This window comes from Cnephaeus nilssonii, assembly GCF_951640355.1.
Source record: "Cnephaeus nilssonii genome assembly, chromosome: 7".
In the NCBI taxonomy this organism is placed as follows: domain Eukaryota; kingdom Metazoa; phylum Chordata; class Mammalia; order Chiroptera; family Vespertilionidae; genus Cnephaeus; species Cnephaeus nilssonii.
In genome coordinates this window covers 20,861,867-20,873,917 of record NC_137078.1, presented here as the reverse complement: position 1 = coordinate 20,873,917, position 12,051 = coordinate 20,861,867, and the positions used below count along the sequence as shown (strand labels likewise).

Genomic DNA, 12,051 nt, shown 5'->3' with positions numbered 1-12,051 from the left:
GACTTTTTAAAACATTCAAACTGAAATTCCTTATGAAAATTTCCAGAAAGCCAATTTAAAAGGGCCTATCTGGTAAATTACCACTTTCTATACCTTTCTAAATAACTATGTCAAATTTAATTAAAATAGCCTTATTTTAGCATCAAGAGATTATTTTTTATCAAAAGTGGGGTGCGTGTAAAGAGATATTTGGTGTTTTAATGACATCTATACATCATATAGCACATGCTTACAATTTATCAGATTCTAGCCCTGTTCATTGTCTTTGAACAATTTTAGGTATATTTTTAAATTGTGAATAACTGATGCATGTGCAAATTCTATCTTGTCTGGTGGTTATTTAATTGACTTGCTCCCCAACTGTGGAAAAATCAGTTTTGCTATTATCTGTAAATTGTACTGGCTCCTGTTACCTTCCCAAATTGTCAATCCTTATCAAATTTTCAATTTTTCCTGGCTCTTTAATGCAACCTTTTATATTAACACTAGAGGCCCAGTGCATGAAATTCATGCACGGGGTGGCGGGGGGGGGGGGGGGGAGTCTCCTCACCCCAGCCTGCACCCTCTGGGAACTCTTGGGGGATGTCTGACTGCCAATTTAGGCCTGATCCCCGAGACTGGGCCTAAACCAACAGTCGGACATCCCTCTCACAATCCTGGACCACTGGCTCCAATTCACTCACTTGCCTGCCTGCCTGGTCGCCCCTAACTGCCCCCCCATGCCAGCCTGATTGCCCCTCACTGCCTCTGCATGCCAGCCTGAACACCCCTAATTGTCCCCCTGCCAGCCTGGTTGCCCCTAACTGCCCCCCACTGCTGGCCAGGTTGCCCCAAACTTCTCTCTCCCTGCCAGCCTGGTTGCCCCTAACTGCACCCCTGCCCCTGCCATCCAGGTCACCCCTTACTGCCCCCCTGCTGGCCTGATCACCCCTCACTGCCTCTGTGTGCCAGCCTGATCACTCCTAACTGCCCCCCCTGCTGGCCTGGTTGCCCCTAACTGCCCCCTCCCTGCCGGTCTGGTTGCTCCTAACTGCCCTCCCCCATCAGCCTGGTCACCCCTTACTGCCCCCCCCCCCCCCGTGCTGACCTGGTCTCCCCCAACTGCCCCCCCAGCTGGCCTAGTCACCCCTCACTGCCCCCCTGCTAGCCTAATCACCCCCAACTGCCCCCCTGCTGGCCTGGTCGCCTTATGCAGCCTGCTTGTCCAGTCATTTGGTCGTCCTTCACTAACCCTCTGCCAGCCTGGTCATAGGCAGCCTTCTTGTGAGGGTGTGATAGTCAATTTGCATATTATTTCTTTATTATATAGGATTTCTCTTTTTCATTCTTTTCTACAGGGTCTGATCTCCCAGACCCTAAAATCACTGACTTTTTCTATCACTTCTGTACAGATGGTTCAACTGATTTTGCAGAAGATAAATTCCTTTAGAAATTATTTCTGAAACCCCAATTCACTCTACTCAGAAGGTTTATGATCACTGCTGAGTTGTTTAGTGATGAATGATATTCATCTTGAACAAAAAGGTGGGCTGATAAAGTTGAACTTGATCTGAGCTCTGTGTTCCCCAAAAGCAAGGGTCAAGAAGTTCCCTTCCCCTTTTGTATTCTAAGAAATAGCTAACCCCAAAAGACTACCCTGCTCTTGCTTAATCCCCTCAATCCTTTCTCAACAACTGAGAGAAGACCATCTCCATTCTTCTTCATGACTCCCACAAGACTCGTAGACAACTTCTTGTCTACCTGCCTCTGTAAAATCCCAGACCCCCTTCCTTTGCTTGAAATATTCTTCATTAATGAACATTTTCTTTATTGTAATATCCTGAACAAAATAATCTTCTTAATTGTCTTGTGCATTTGTCTTTCACCAAATATAGGAGGGACACCACCTATAGCCATTGTTCAGAGCAAAATGAACCAGTTATGAGAGACAAACCAGTGAGCAATGTCCATAGCAGAGTAATTGGCATCTTATCAAGTTCCTGAAGAAGATATTTAAGTTGACAGGTGGTTGAGCAATTTCTATGTGTATATCAAGTGAGAATTCTTGACATGGTGAAAGCACATTTTTTACCATGTAGCAAAAAGGGAATTGGCAGAACATTTGAGCTATAAAATGATTTCATGTTTGGTTAAGTAAAGAGACTTCCAGTGAAATTATTTCGTTTTATTAAATACAAGTTTAGTTAATTTACCTAAATTTAGTCAAAATCTGTTAGAATTGTTTTTCTTTTATTTTTAAAAGCATGTCCCAAAATTTCGATACCACTTGAAAATAAGAGAATTCTGTTCTATTTGCTGTTGTTGTGTTGCTTTAAGCTTTTCAATATAATTAAATTAGTTACCCTCCTAGGTTTTAGCAGGATAATTTAACTTCAGGGCCAGTGCTATCCCCTCTGTTCTGGGGAAATTTAAGGAGAAAGGGTCAGGGGTCCTGAGTTTCACTATTGCTATTTGCCTAATGAAGGGAGGAGTCTGGACAAGTCACAGTCTATCTGTTTCCTGGGCTGTCAAATAGGTATAAAAATATGGCCCCAACATCCCAAAAAGATTGTTGGCAGAGGGCGTCCAATAGGAGAAGGGATGTGAAAAGTCTATGGGAAATACAGTCCTCCACAACGATAAGCGGTTGCTGTTAAATCGTTAGAGTCTTCCTAACAGAGCTCTAGCTTAGTGTGATATCCTGTGTGCTGAGAATTCTACTTGGTATATACAATACCCTGAGTATTTCAGGAAGCCTGGGCAGGGTTAAAGCCAATGGTTTCCATCACAAAAGAAGTCATTCCCTTGGGGTTGGGGGATGAAGTATCCATTAGTGGGCTCCCCTCATTTCACCAACGGTCACCACTGCCCACCCAGGATCCTCTCGTCCTTGGAGTCCTGAGATCAAAGCTCTGCCTGGCAATTAGTGTGAAGAGAGAAATCTGTCCTAAATGGGCTTCCAAAAACCATGCTTGCCTAAAAATATTGCAGGAAGTATGACAGACTGTCCCATCAGTTCACCCCTCAAGCCGGCATGAGCCTTGAATAATATTGAATCTTCTGTATATTTTTAAAATATTCATTTTCTGTGAACCTTTTCATTTAGGAGAGTGGCTTCATTCTTTTTCCTTTTCTTGCCAGTTACTCAAGCAGGAAACTTGGGGGAAGAGGCTTTAAAAGTCCAAATATGGTTTCTAAAGGAAGAGGAAGAAAATGTTTTCACCTTTGTTCTTTCCTCAGTGGTTTCTTCCCATTACAATCCCTCTTAAAAGTATTAGACCATGTCCTCCAAGCTCAGACCTTCACTCTTGTGTGCCAACACAACTTGTTTTTGGTCTCAGCCTTTCCAGAAGCTGTTAGAGAAATCCCCCACCCGCACCCCCACCCCCTTAACAGACGAGAAAACTCAAAACGCAGGGGGACTGAATGGTTGCTGAGGGCGAAATAGTGGCTAAATTCAAGCCACGTCCCTTGTCAAAATGTACAAATTGTCACAGTTTCCTCAGGAGCCACACTCTGAGAAAACAGTTCGCTAGATAAAGTGAGCTTTATAAGCAATTCCCCAAAGATATTGAACTGTGTCTTTAAAAAAAAAAAAAAAAAGTGAAAGACGGAAACAATGCCAATAAGAATAGAAACTCTGCCCAGGACACTGACAAAGCATGAAGCACACCTGAAGGCTGTTATTTAACATCTTTCAGATGCGTCACTGTTTAGACAACAGTGATCCCCGTGAGCTAATATTTCTTGAATGCCAGACATTCTTTCAGACACTAGTAGAGAAGGGTGGTGAAGATTCTCATAAGCTGATCAAGCTCGATGGGCTTCAGTTGGTAACAACCATTTACAATATTACTACCCCCAATGGTCTTGCCAGGCCAGCTGAGGTGGAGTGGAGAGGAGGGTGGTGCTGGACTGCAGGAGACCTAGGGTCAGCGTTTGGTTCCTCTGCCTCCATAGGCATGTGTCCAGTCCGGGGCTACCATGAAGAATCAAAGGTACTCGGTGTTCCTGAATAAATAAAATCGTAATCTGTGCAAATACAAAGCCATTGAGGGGGTGGGGGGCTAACTTGCTCTGAGCAAGCCATTTTCTCGCAGGTGTGAAACTGTATAATTGGTCACATTTGGGGAGGTCGCCTTGCCATTGCTTCCTTCAGTCCATTAATGGAGAAAGCACCTCTCACCACAACATCAGCTTAAACTGCTGGATCCTGTCTAGTAGCCTAAGCAAAGCGAATGAATTAAGTCCCCGGAGTGTTTTCAGGTGAATGGGAAACAGAAGGCTGCTACTCGGGAAAGACAGAGGGGTTAAAGCTGGGTTCGGTTTTGTTTTTACTTTAATGTGATCCAAAGGCAACTAAGTTACAGATCAAGTTCTTTTTTTAAAAAATAGCTAAGACTATTTTCCTTCTAGTTGTCACCTTTCTTACAAACCATCTTTAATCCTTCCCCTTCATAATTCTTACCACTCTGGCCCACTTCTTAGGAATTTCAGAAATGACTCAAAATCAGTACAGTAGAGGAAAAAAATATTTATTTTCTAAAGTCATTACCTTGACAGGCAAAACAAAGCATTTTCTCAATTTCATTCAGAAATACATTTTAAAAAAAACACATAGACCAATATGGCCTGCCCAGACATATTTAACATGGTAAATATAAGGAATAAATTGTTTGAATATAAATATCTATAAAAAAATAAGTACATCAAAATTTAATCCAATCTCTTCCATTTGCCAGTTACATAAAGGAAAATAATTTTACTGCTTTAAAGCATAACCAACGTTTACTCTTCAATGTCTTTCATAAACAACCCTATACCATTGCGTTTCCAAAAATCAAGGTAAGGGAATCTTCTGATTCAATGATCTTTTTTCTTATGGATCGGAGCTAGTAGATTACCATGAAAATGTCATATCTACCACTGACACATTAGACAAGACTTCTATGAGGCTAGGATTTAGCATGGAGGTATCAGAGGAGGGGATAACAGGAGGGGGGAGTTTGGGAGGCAATAATTAAAGGTGGGAAAATATTTGTGCGAGAGTGCAATACAGGTGAGGTAGATTCATATTTATGAAACACATCCTGATTTATAGTAGTAACAGTTTCAGTTTTGCATTTTGTGAATTAAAAAATAAAAATTTTGGAGTTGTTGTTTTTTTTAACTTGAGTATGTTTTCAATTAGTGCATTCCTTAGGCAATCTCTTCGTGGACTATGCAGTTTCTCCCTGAACGGTGCCGGGAGCCTGAGTGAGACACAAACATTTCCTTCCTACCCTCTTCGGGAACCCCACCGGAATGTGGAGTCTCCTCTCCTCCCTGTGGAGGATGCCACCATAATTTACAAGTCATCATGTCGCTCTGCTTCCTCTGAATGGTCCATTGTCACTCCAAAGGAGGACAGACAAAAGCAGTGACCAGTGATGGAAGCAAATGAAGATGGGCTGGGGGACTCCTTAACCATTTTTGGAATGTTTAGAAGGAGGATGCTGATCCGTGGCCAGTCTGGAGCAAGAAATGCTCTAAGTAGGAAGGATGCTTTTGCTGTGATGCAGGCCAGTGTGGAGAGAGAGCGGTCAGCCGCGCAGCACGCTGTCTCTGTGGAGGAGAAGGCTTCAGACGGGACGGCTGGAATCAGTGTGTTCGGTTGTGGGTCACTTTCTTCTCTCTGGAGAGCTTGGCTTTCAGCTTTGCAATACGGAAAGACGTTTTGATGCTGTTGCTGATGGCCTCCAACCTATTAAGACAAGAGAAAACAAATGTGATTTTTTTAAAAAAAAAATCATTCTTGGGCAAAAGAAATGTCTAAAATTAGAGTCTGGTACAAACAAATGTATTTCTGGTTTCTGAACTTCAACCACCATGGGCGCTTTGCTAACCTCAGGTGCAAATAAAGCCTGCCTTTGTGCCTAAAATGGGGAAGGGGTGCAGAGAGAAAGAGTAGTGTGCTCATATCTAAAGGTAATTGGGCATTAAATACAATTTTAAAGTACAATTTTAAGGTAAGCACAGATATTCTCTTTTCTTTTTTTGTATCCCCATCCCACCCTTAGTGGAAAAAAAATGTTTAAAGGTATACACGTAGGCCCAAAGCAAATGTTGACAATTAAAACAAACTTTTTTTTTTTTGAAGGTTTAATATTTTTTGTTGTTGTTTGTTTGTTTGTTTTGACAGGAGAAAGAAAGAGGGACGAGTTGCATAATCTAATAGTTTATATAACAGAAACTGATAAAAAATAATTTCCAGGTCAGTTCAGAAACTGTGGTTTATGTAATCCTGGGATCTAGGAGCATGAGTGGCCTGAGACCATAACTAGGGAAACTGCACTGGCAAGTTTGGAGTCACAGACAGCCGAGGCTGTTCCATGCCTGGGAGTAAACAACCCAGGAGCAGTTCTGACGGCCAGGCCGGTGCACAGAACACTTGGGTCATAGAACGTCTTGCCACTGGGTTTCTAGGAAAAGTTTCCACAGGCCATGGGAGGGAAGTGGAGAGCATGTGACAGGTCCGAGAGCAAGCTTCTTCCCTCCGGGTTGCGAATTCCACAAGGTTTAGGGTTTGAAAGGGTCATCACCGTGGAGCGGCTCAAAGCAAGCCCATGGGGTTGCCTAACCCAGGTCCCTCTCTGCCCCAGCTCATGCCTAACGAGAAAACGAGCGAGCTTTTTGGAATGGTGTTGGCTCCCCACCAAATGTGTTCCCTTATTAAAAATAAATAAATAAACCCTCAAAACGGCATGTTCTAGCTCTCACCAGCCTTACCTAATGACTTTATTTTCCCTTTGGCCATTTGAATAACTGCTGCTGTTCGAAGAACTTGATCATACATGACACTTTGACTTGAGAGAGAGAGAGAGAGAGAGAGAGAGAGAGAGAGAGAGCTCTCCCTGAAATGGTTTTTAGGTTCTCAGGAAAAGTAGTAAATCTATTAACTCAGAGAGGCAAAGACTGGGTATGACCAAATGACAAAGGTGTCTCGAGATATACTTTGTTTGGAAAAATCGACCTTTAGACTGACGGGCGTGTACTAAAGATCACCAAAGTGGGCAGCGACCTGCTTTCAAAGCCTTCAGAAAAAGATATGAGAGGGATTCCTCTGCTCTTTTTAACCTATAGACTATGAAGATCCCCTTTGTTATTGTTTCCTAGGCCTCTCTCCAGTCAAGCTAAGAGTGGCTGGGGGAGCAGTCCATTAGCATTGGTGGTGGAACTAGTGGTTCTTAGGAGCCTCTTACCTTCTCATTTTTCTTCCTTCCACCAGCTGCTGATGAATACACTTCTTTCCAAGCGTGGAACAGTCCTTTCCTTTCTTGTGATTATCCCAGCCTTTCTCCATAGTGTCTTGGTCCCTGTTAAAATACACACAGGGAAAGAAATTTCAGCAATGGTACCTTCAGTTGTTCACAATGTCTCTGTTAATCTCTTTTTCTTAAAAAAATATTTATTAAAGTATAGTTGGCATTCAGTACTATATTAGTTTCTGGTGTACAACATAGTGATTCGACATTTACAGACTTTGAGATGTGATCACCACCATGAGTCTAGTACCCATCTGTCAGTGTGCAAAGTTATTACGATATTATTGGTATTTTTTCTGTCCTATACACTACCTCCTCATGGCTTACTTATTTTACTACTGGAAGTTTGTGCTTCTTATTTGCAGCATTATAATAGGAAGGAGGTCAGGAGAACATAAAACTGTTTGAAAGCAAAGGTATTTCTATTCACCTGAGTTCTTTTCCTGCTTGGCAAAAATTCCAGCACTTCTTGTCTTTTTGGCTGACACATTGGCATCTGTCCCTCCGGCCTGTTGCTTTTGTAGGAAATAAATCCTTTAAGGATCGCTTGGTCCTAGGAGGGTTTCCAAGTCCATATGGAACAATTTTCCTATTATCAAAAGAGAAACAAAAGATATTAGCATGATTCATAGTTTTCAAAACACTGCATTCTATGAGGTAAACTCGTTCCATTGGAACACACGGAGCTCACCACATGCTGTTTGGTAGCAAAACTTGGGAGCATGAGGTGTGGCAAGTCAGAATCACACGTCTGTCAGGGGCCCTGAGTGTATATACCCAACCAGGAGAAACCAGTTTTTCTAATTCAATTCCATTTCTTAACCAAGTTCAATTTCTTCTCAACACAAGCAGCATTGTTTTTTGGTCCAAAATTAGGACATCTCTGTTTTAGTATCTGTTTCATATTCCCTTCCTTTTCTAACATTCTATTTAGCAATAGGTATTGGGGGGAGGGGTATAGGGACTTGAAAACCATGACTCATAGACTTGGAATACCTATGTTCAATCCAGATCCTATGATAAGGCTAGAAGTGCCCTCTGAGGGGGCGGGAGGATGCCCAGGTTGGCAAGTAGGCAATTCGCTGATGTGCCCATAGAAGGACTCCTTGCCAGAATGCTCTCCAGTAATTTCTAATGTGCTTGTTTTGATTCTTGCTTAAGAAAGAAAGTCCTCCCCTTGGAAGAATTACCCACCTCACCAAGTATTAGGCTTGTGGAGGTTTGTTTAGTTGGGTTTGATTTTGGTCATCCCTTACTATACGGGGGCCCTGCAGGCACTATAAATGTGTTTTTGTTTACGACTGCTTCTGATGGGTGAACTGCTCTTCAGGGGGAAAGGGTGGAAAGTGGCTTCTTCCCTCTGGAGGCAAAAGAGACATCTATGGACCATGTTTCTATTACTGCCTGGAAATGGGCTTTTCTAACAGCCAAGTACAGAGGAGTCAGGACTCCCGGGTTCTCAGTCTAGCACTGCCATGAACTCTTCGCTGCACAAGTGGCTCCAACGTTTTGGGTCTCCATTTTTGTATATATAAAGTGGAGGGATTGGATTATGAATCTCTTTGATCTCTCTGCCTCTTAAGTCTTTACCCTCCCATGAGAAGCCGTATGATCTCAGCACCTTATTCCCTGAAGCCAAGCAGGTCCCGCTGAGAGAGCATTCCCCCAAGTCCCCACGCTTGAAGTCTCTCCTCAGAAATGCGTGGCAGCCTCCTGCTTGCTATCAGCTCTTTCATGGTCTTCCTGCCATGAGTAGTCTGAGCCACAGGCCTCAGAAGACCCTCCCTTCTGCTGCTAGAAACCAAGCTGCCTTGTTCTTTTCAGGAATGGAGGGACACTGTCCCCTCCCAGGGGTCACTTGCATGTTGTCAAGAAAAGCAAACTGCATGCTTTCCAGAAAAGGAACTGGAGTAACTGGGCTCCCCTCTCTGGGTAAGGCAGAGCGATGGAATGACTAGGGTTACAATGCCCTCTAGAGACTCACCCGGGAGTGTTGATCCAGATGATGTCCAGGTGGCAGAAGTAGACACACTCTTTATCCAGCAGGGAAGAGCAGGAGCAGCGCTTGGAGCGGCGGGGTGCACTGGGAGAGGGTTCCTCTCTTCCGCTGTCCGCTCCCGTGCTGAGCTCAGCACCCAAGACGGCTGGGGAGAGAAAAAGCAGGTTAGTGGGGGCGTCCCATCGGAGGCCAGGGGTGTGCTGCATCACAGGATTGACGCCAGGACAAGCAGAGCAGAGCAGACAGAGCCTACAGCCTGCCCTCAGCAGGGAACCCAGAGGGAAAGGGCTCTTTATTTATTCCCTCCTTCATATGACTTCACCTTTACCCCATTGCCTTATCGACCTTCAGAGAGATTACACAAGTGCAGAAGAAACAACCACCTGCAAAGGGAGTTACCAGCCCCTTCGAAGCAACCTTCAAGGAAATGTGTAGAAATGCTGCCTGTTAGAATCTGGGTTGGCTTCTGCATGACACTTAGTAGGACAGACAGCTCAACCTGCAGTGGCTTAAAATTGATGACAAAAAGGCTAGAACTGAATAAATCCCCTGCCTGTTCCTAGGTTTGGAGCCTCTATCCCATGCACAATGACCTTCTGTTTAGGGGTGTACCCACCACTTCACATGTGTGTAGGGCAGAGAGTGGCCCAGGTGGTATATACCCTTTGAAATTAGGTGGAGGTCAAGAACTTTGGGGGGATGATTGGAGGCAAAGAAGAGAAATCCGCTCTTCATATTCATTCCAGGCGGTCACCTCCACAGAAACCACTGACCTAAGGTGACGCTGAGCAGCGGCTCAGGGGACCCAGCCAAGGTTCTGGGGATGTTGAATTCAGAGTCCCCAGGGCAGCGGGCATGTGTGGGATCACCGCCTCCCCCTCCCGCTGCAGCACCGGCTCTTCTTCCTGACGAGTTAGCCGTGCAGCTTATCTGCCCAATTTTGTACATTTCACATGATCAGACACATTCCAGGATTTTCATTCCTTTGACATCCTTTCTCTTTAGTCAGGGTCATGAAAAGACAAAACAAGTGCATTGACCCTAGAAGGGGGACTGGGCAGATGCACACGTTCTATCTAAATCTGTAAGCAGACAAGACTTATCCCAGCTCCCCTCCCAGGACAGGTGAACAAAACTGAAGATAGAGCTCACACTGTTCTGGGTGCCAAAAATCTGCCAAAAGAAACCTACAGTCAATAAGGACAAACTTTAAAGAAAACATCTGCTTCTCCCTGAAACCGCCTAGGGGGTGGGTATTCAACAGACTGTTCTGCAGGTGATTTTACTGCTCAAATATTGCTTGAATGGCTTGAATAAAATTCCTTGGCTTCAAGCTGAAATGTTTAAATATTTTGCAGATTAACACACTAATAAAACAGCATTTGAATAAGATATCCATTCCTATGCGTCCTATTACCTGTATGAACACATACATTGCAAATATACATTTGGCTAGATTATATCTTGTCTTTATGTTTCTTGAATTCATTGTTAAAAGCCAAGTACGTACACCGTGCAATAACAATAATGTCATTTTAATGCTACAGGAGCAATTGTGTTCAATAGTGGACTTCTTTCCCCACTAGAAAATTTAAGTAGCTTTGGGTAATAATTCCCAGAGACTCGATATCTGAGCTACAGAAATAAAAAGAAGGGGGGAAACAGAAGCAAGGGAAGCATTAAGGTGGATAAGAAGAATTCGCATTCAGAGATTTACAAGCCAACGCCGCGCCTACCTGTTCCTGGAGCTCCTTGGAAAGCCACAAACAGCAGAGAGAGAATCACGGGGAAATAATCCATTCTGAAAACAATCAGAATTCCCTGCAAACTAAACCCAAAGTAGAAACGAAGAGAAGCAGCTTCCGTTCCCTTAAAGCGCTTCTGGTCGTTCTGCTCTCAAAGCGGCCGGATCCGTCAGCCTCGGCGCTCCTCGGTGGGGAGGAACGGAGTTTCTGCCGGGAGAGAGGCGGCGGGAGCGGTCTGAGGTCTGAGGACGCGCACAGCAGCCGGTGGCGTCGGGGACCGCAGCGGAGACGGAGGACCCTCGCGGCGCTCGCTCGCTCGCTCGCCCCAGCAGATGCAGGAGCGCGTCTGACTTGGACAGCTCTCCGCCGGCTTTTTATATTGAACCCCTATAGAGTGGGGGTAAACAGCTCTGACTTTATTCCAGCCCCCAGACAATGTTATTGTGTGATTAGTCACCAACAGGCAACGTGCAGCCGGAGATAAGGCCAGGCTCTAAAGGAAATCACTGCTGACTTCAGAGGCAGACGCCCGCCGTCTGACAATTCAGGGGCAGGGCTAAGGGAAAGAAAATACCCATTGGAGACCTTTGGTAAACCTGCCCGTGCAGCGCTCCAGTCTGCTTCCCCTGTGCAAGTGGCCAGCCCCGGAGTTCAAGAATCACAAGAGGGACTCCAGAAAAGTCATACCATTGGTATGAAAAGTATGAGTACGTTTAAATAGATTGTATTGTGTGCGGGGAAATTTTTTTTAAAATTGTTGTTCACTTCATTTCCCTTTTATGTCCCTCCGATTGCTTAGTGTTGATCAAACAAGGGAGCGCTCTCCCTAGTCACTTCCCCCCACTGGGGGACAACTTATTTAGGAGATATCCAACGTTTTTCTCTTTCTCCAAGCCCCTCCTCTATGTCCTTTCTGTTGAACTTCTTTGCCGTCCACGGTGAAAAAGGTCATCGCAAGGAAAGGAAGCTTTAAAAAAAAATAGAGCCCTTTAGGTCATACCCAATTCTTTCCGTATTAGTGGTG

The 12,051-nt window shown here is 44.3% G+C and overlaps 1 protein-coding gene across 1 annotated transcript; it reads right to left on the bottom strand.

Annotated features, from left to right (window-relative positions):
- Positions 1 to 4,489: 4,489 nt before the first annotated feature.
- On the bottom strand, positions 4,490 to 11,494 carry EDN1 (endothelin 1). The gene is made up of 5 exons (XM_079777571.1): positions 11,019 to 11,494; positions 9,268 to 9,427; positions 7,714 to 7,872; positions 7,221 to 7,334; positions 4,490 to 5,722 (listed from the first exon to the last, which is right to left on the bottom strand). Exons 1-5 carry the CDS (start codon positions 11,080 to 11,082, stop codon positions 5,620 to 5,622), a joined length of 600 nt encoding a protein of 199 aa, XP_079633697.1. The 5' UTR covers positions 11,083 to 11,494; the 3' UTR covers positions 4,490 to 5,619.
- Positions 11,495 to 12,051: the final 557 nt, after the last annotated feature.

Bases quoted from the DNA above. Each gene is read 5' to 3' on its own strand.
- EDN1 (XM_079777571.1), bottom strand. From the start codon at position 11,082: ATGGATTATTTCCCCGTGATTCTCTCTCTGCTGTTTGTGGCTTTCCAA. The intron at 7,873-9,267 runs GTGAGTCTCTAG...TTTTGATAATAG, and splicing joins ATCTGGATCAACACTCCCGG to GAAAATTGTTCCATATGGAC. The intron at 7,335-7,713 runs GTGAATAGAAAT...GTATTTTAACAG, and splicing joins CAAGCAGGAAAAGAACTCAG to GGACCAAGACACTATGGAGA.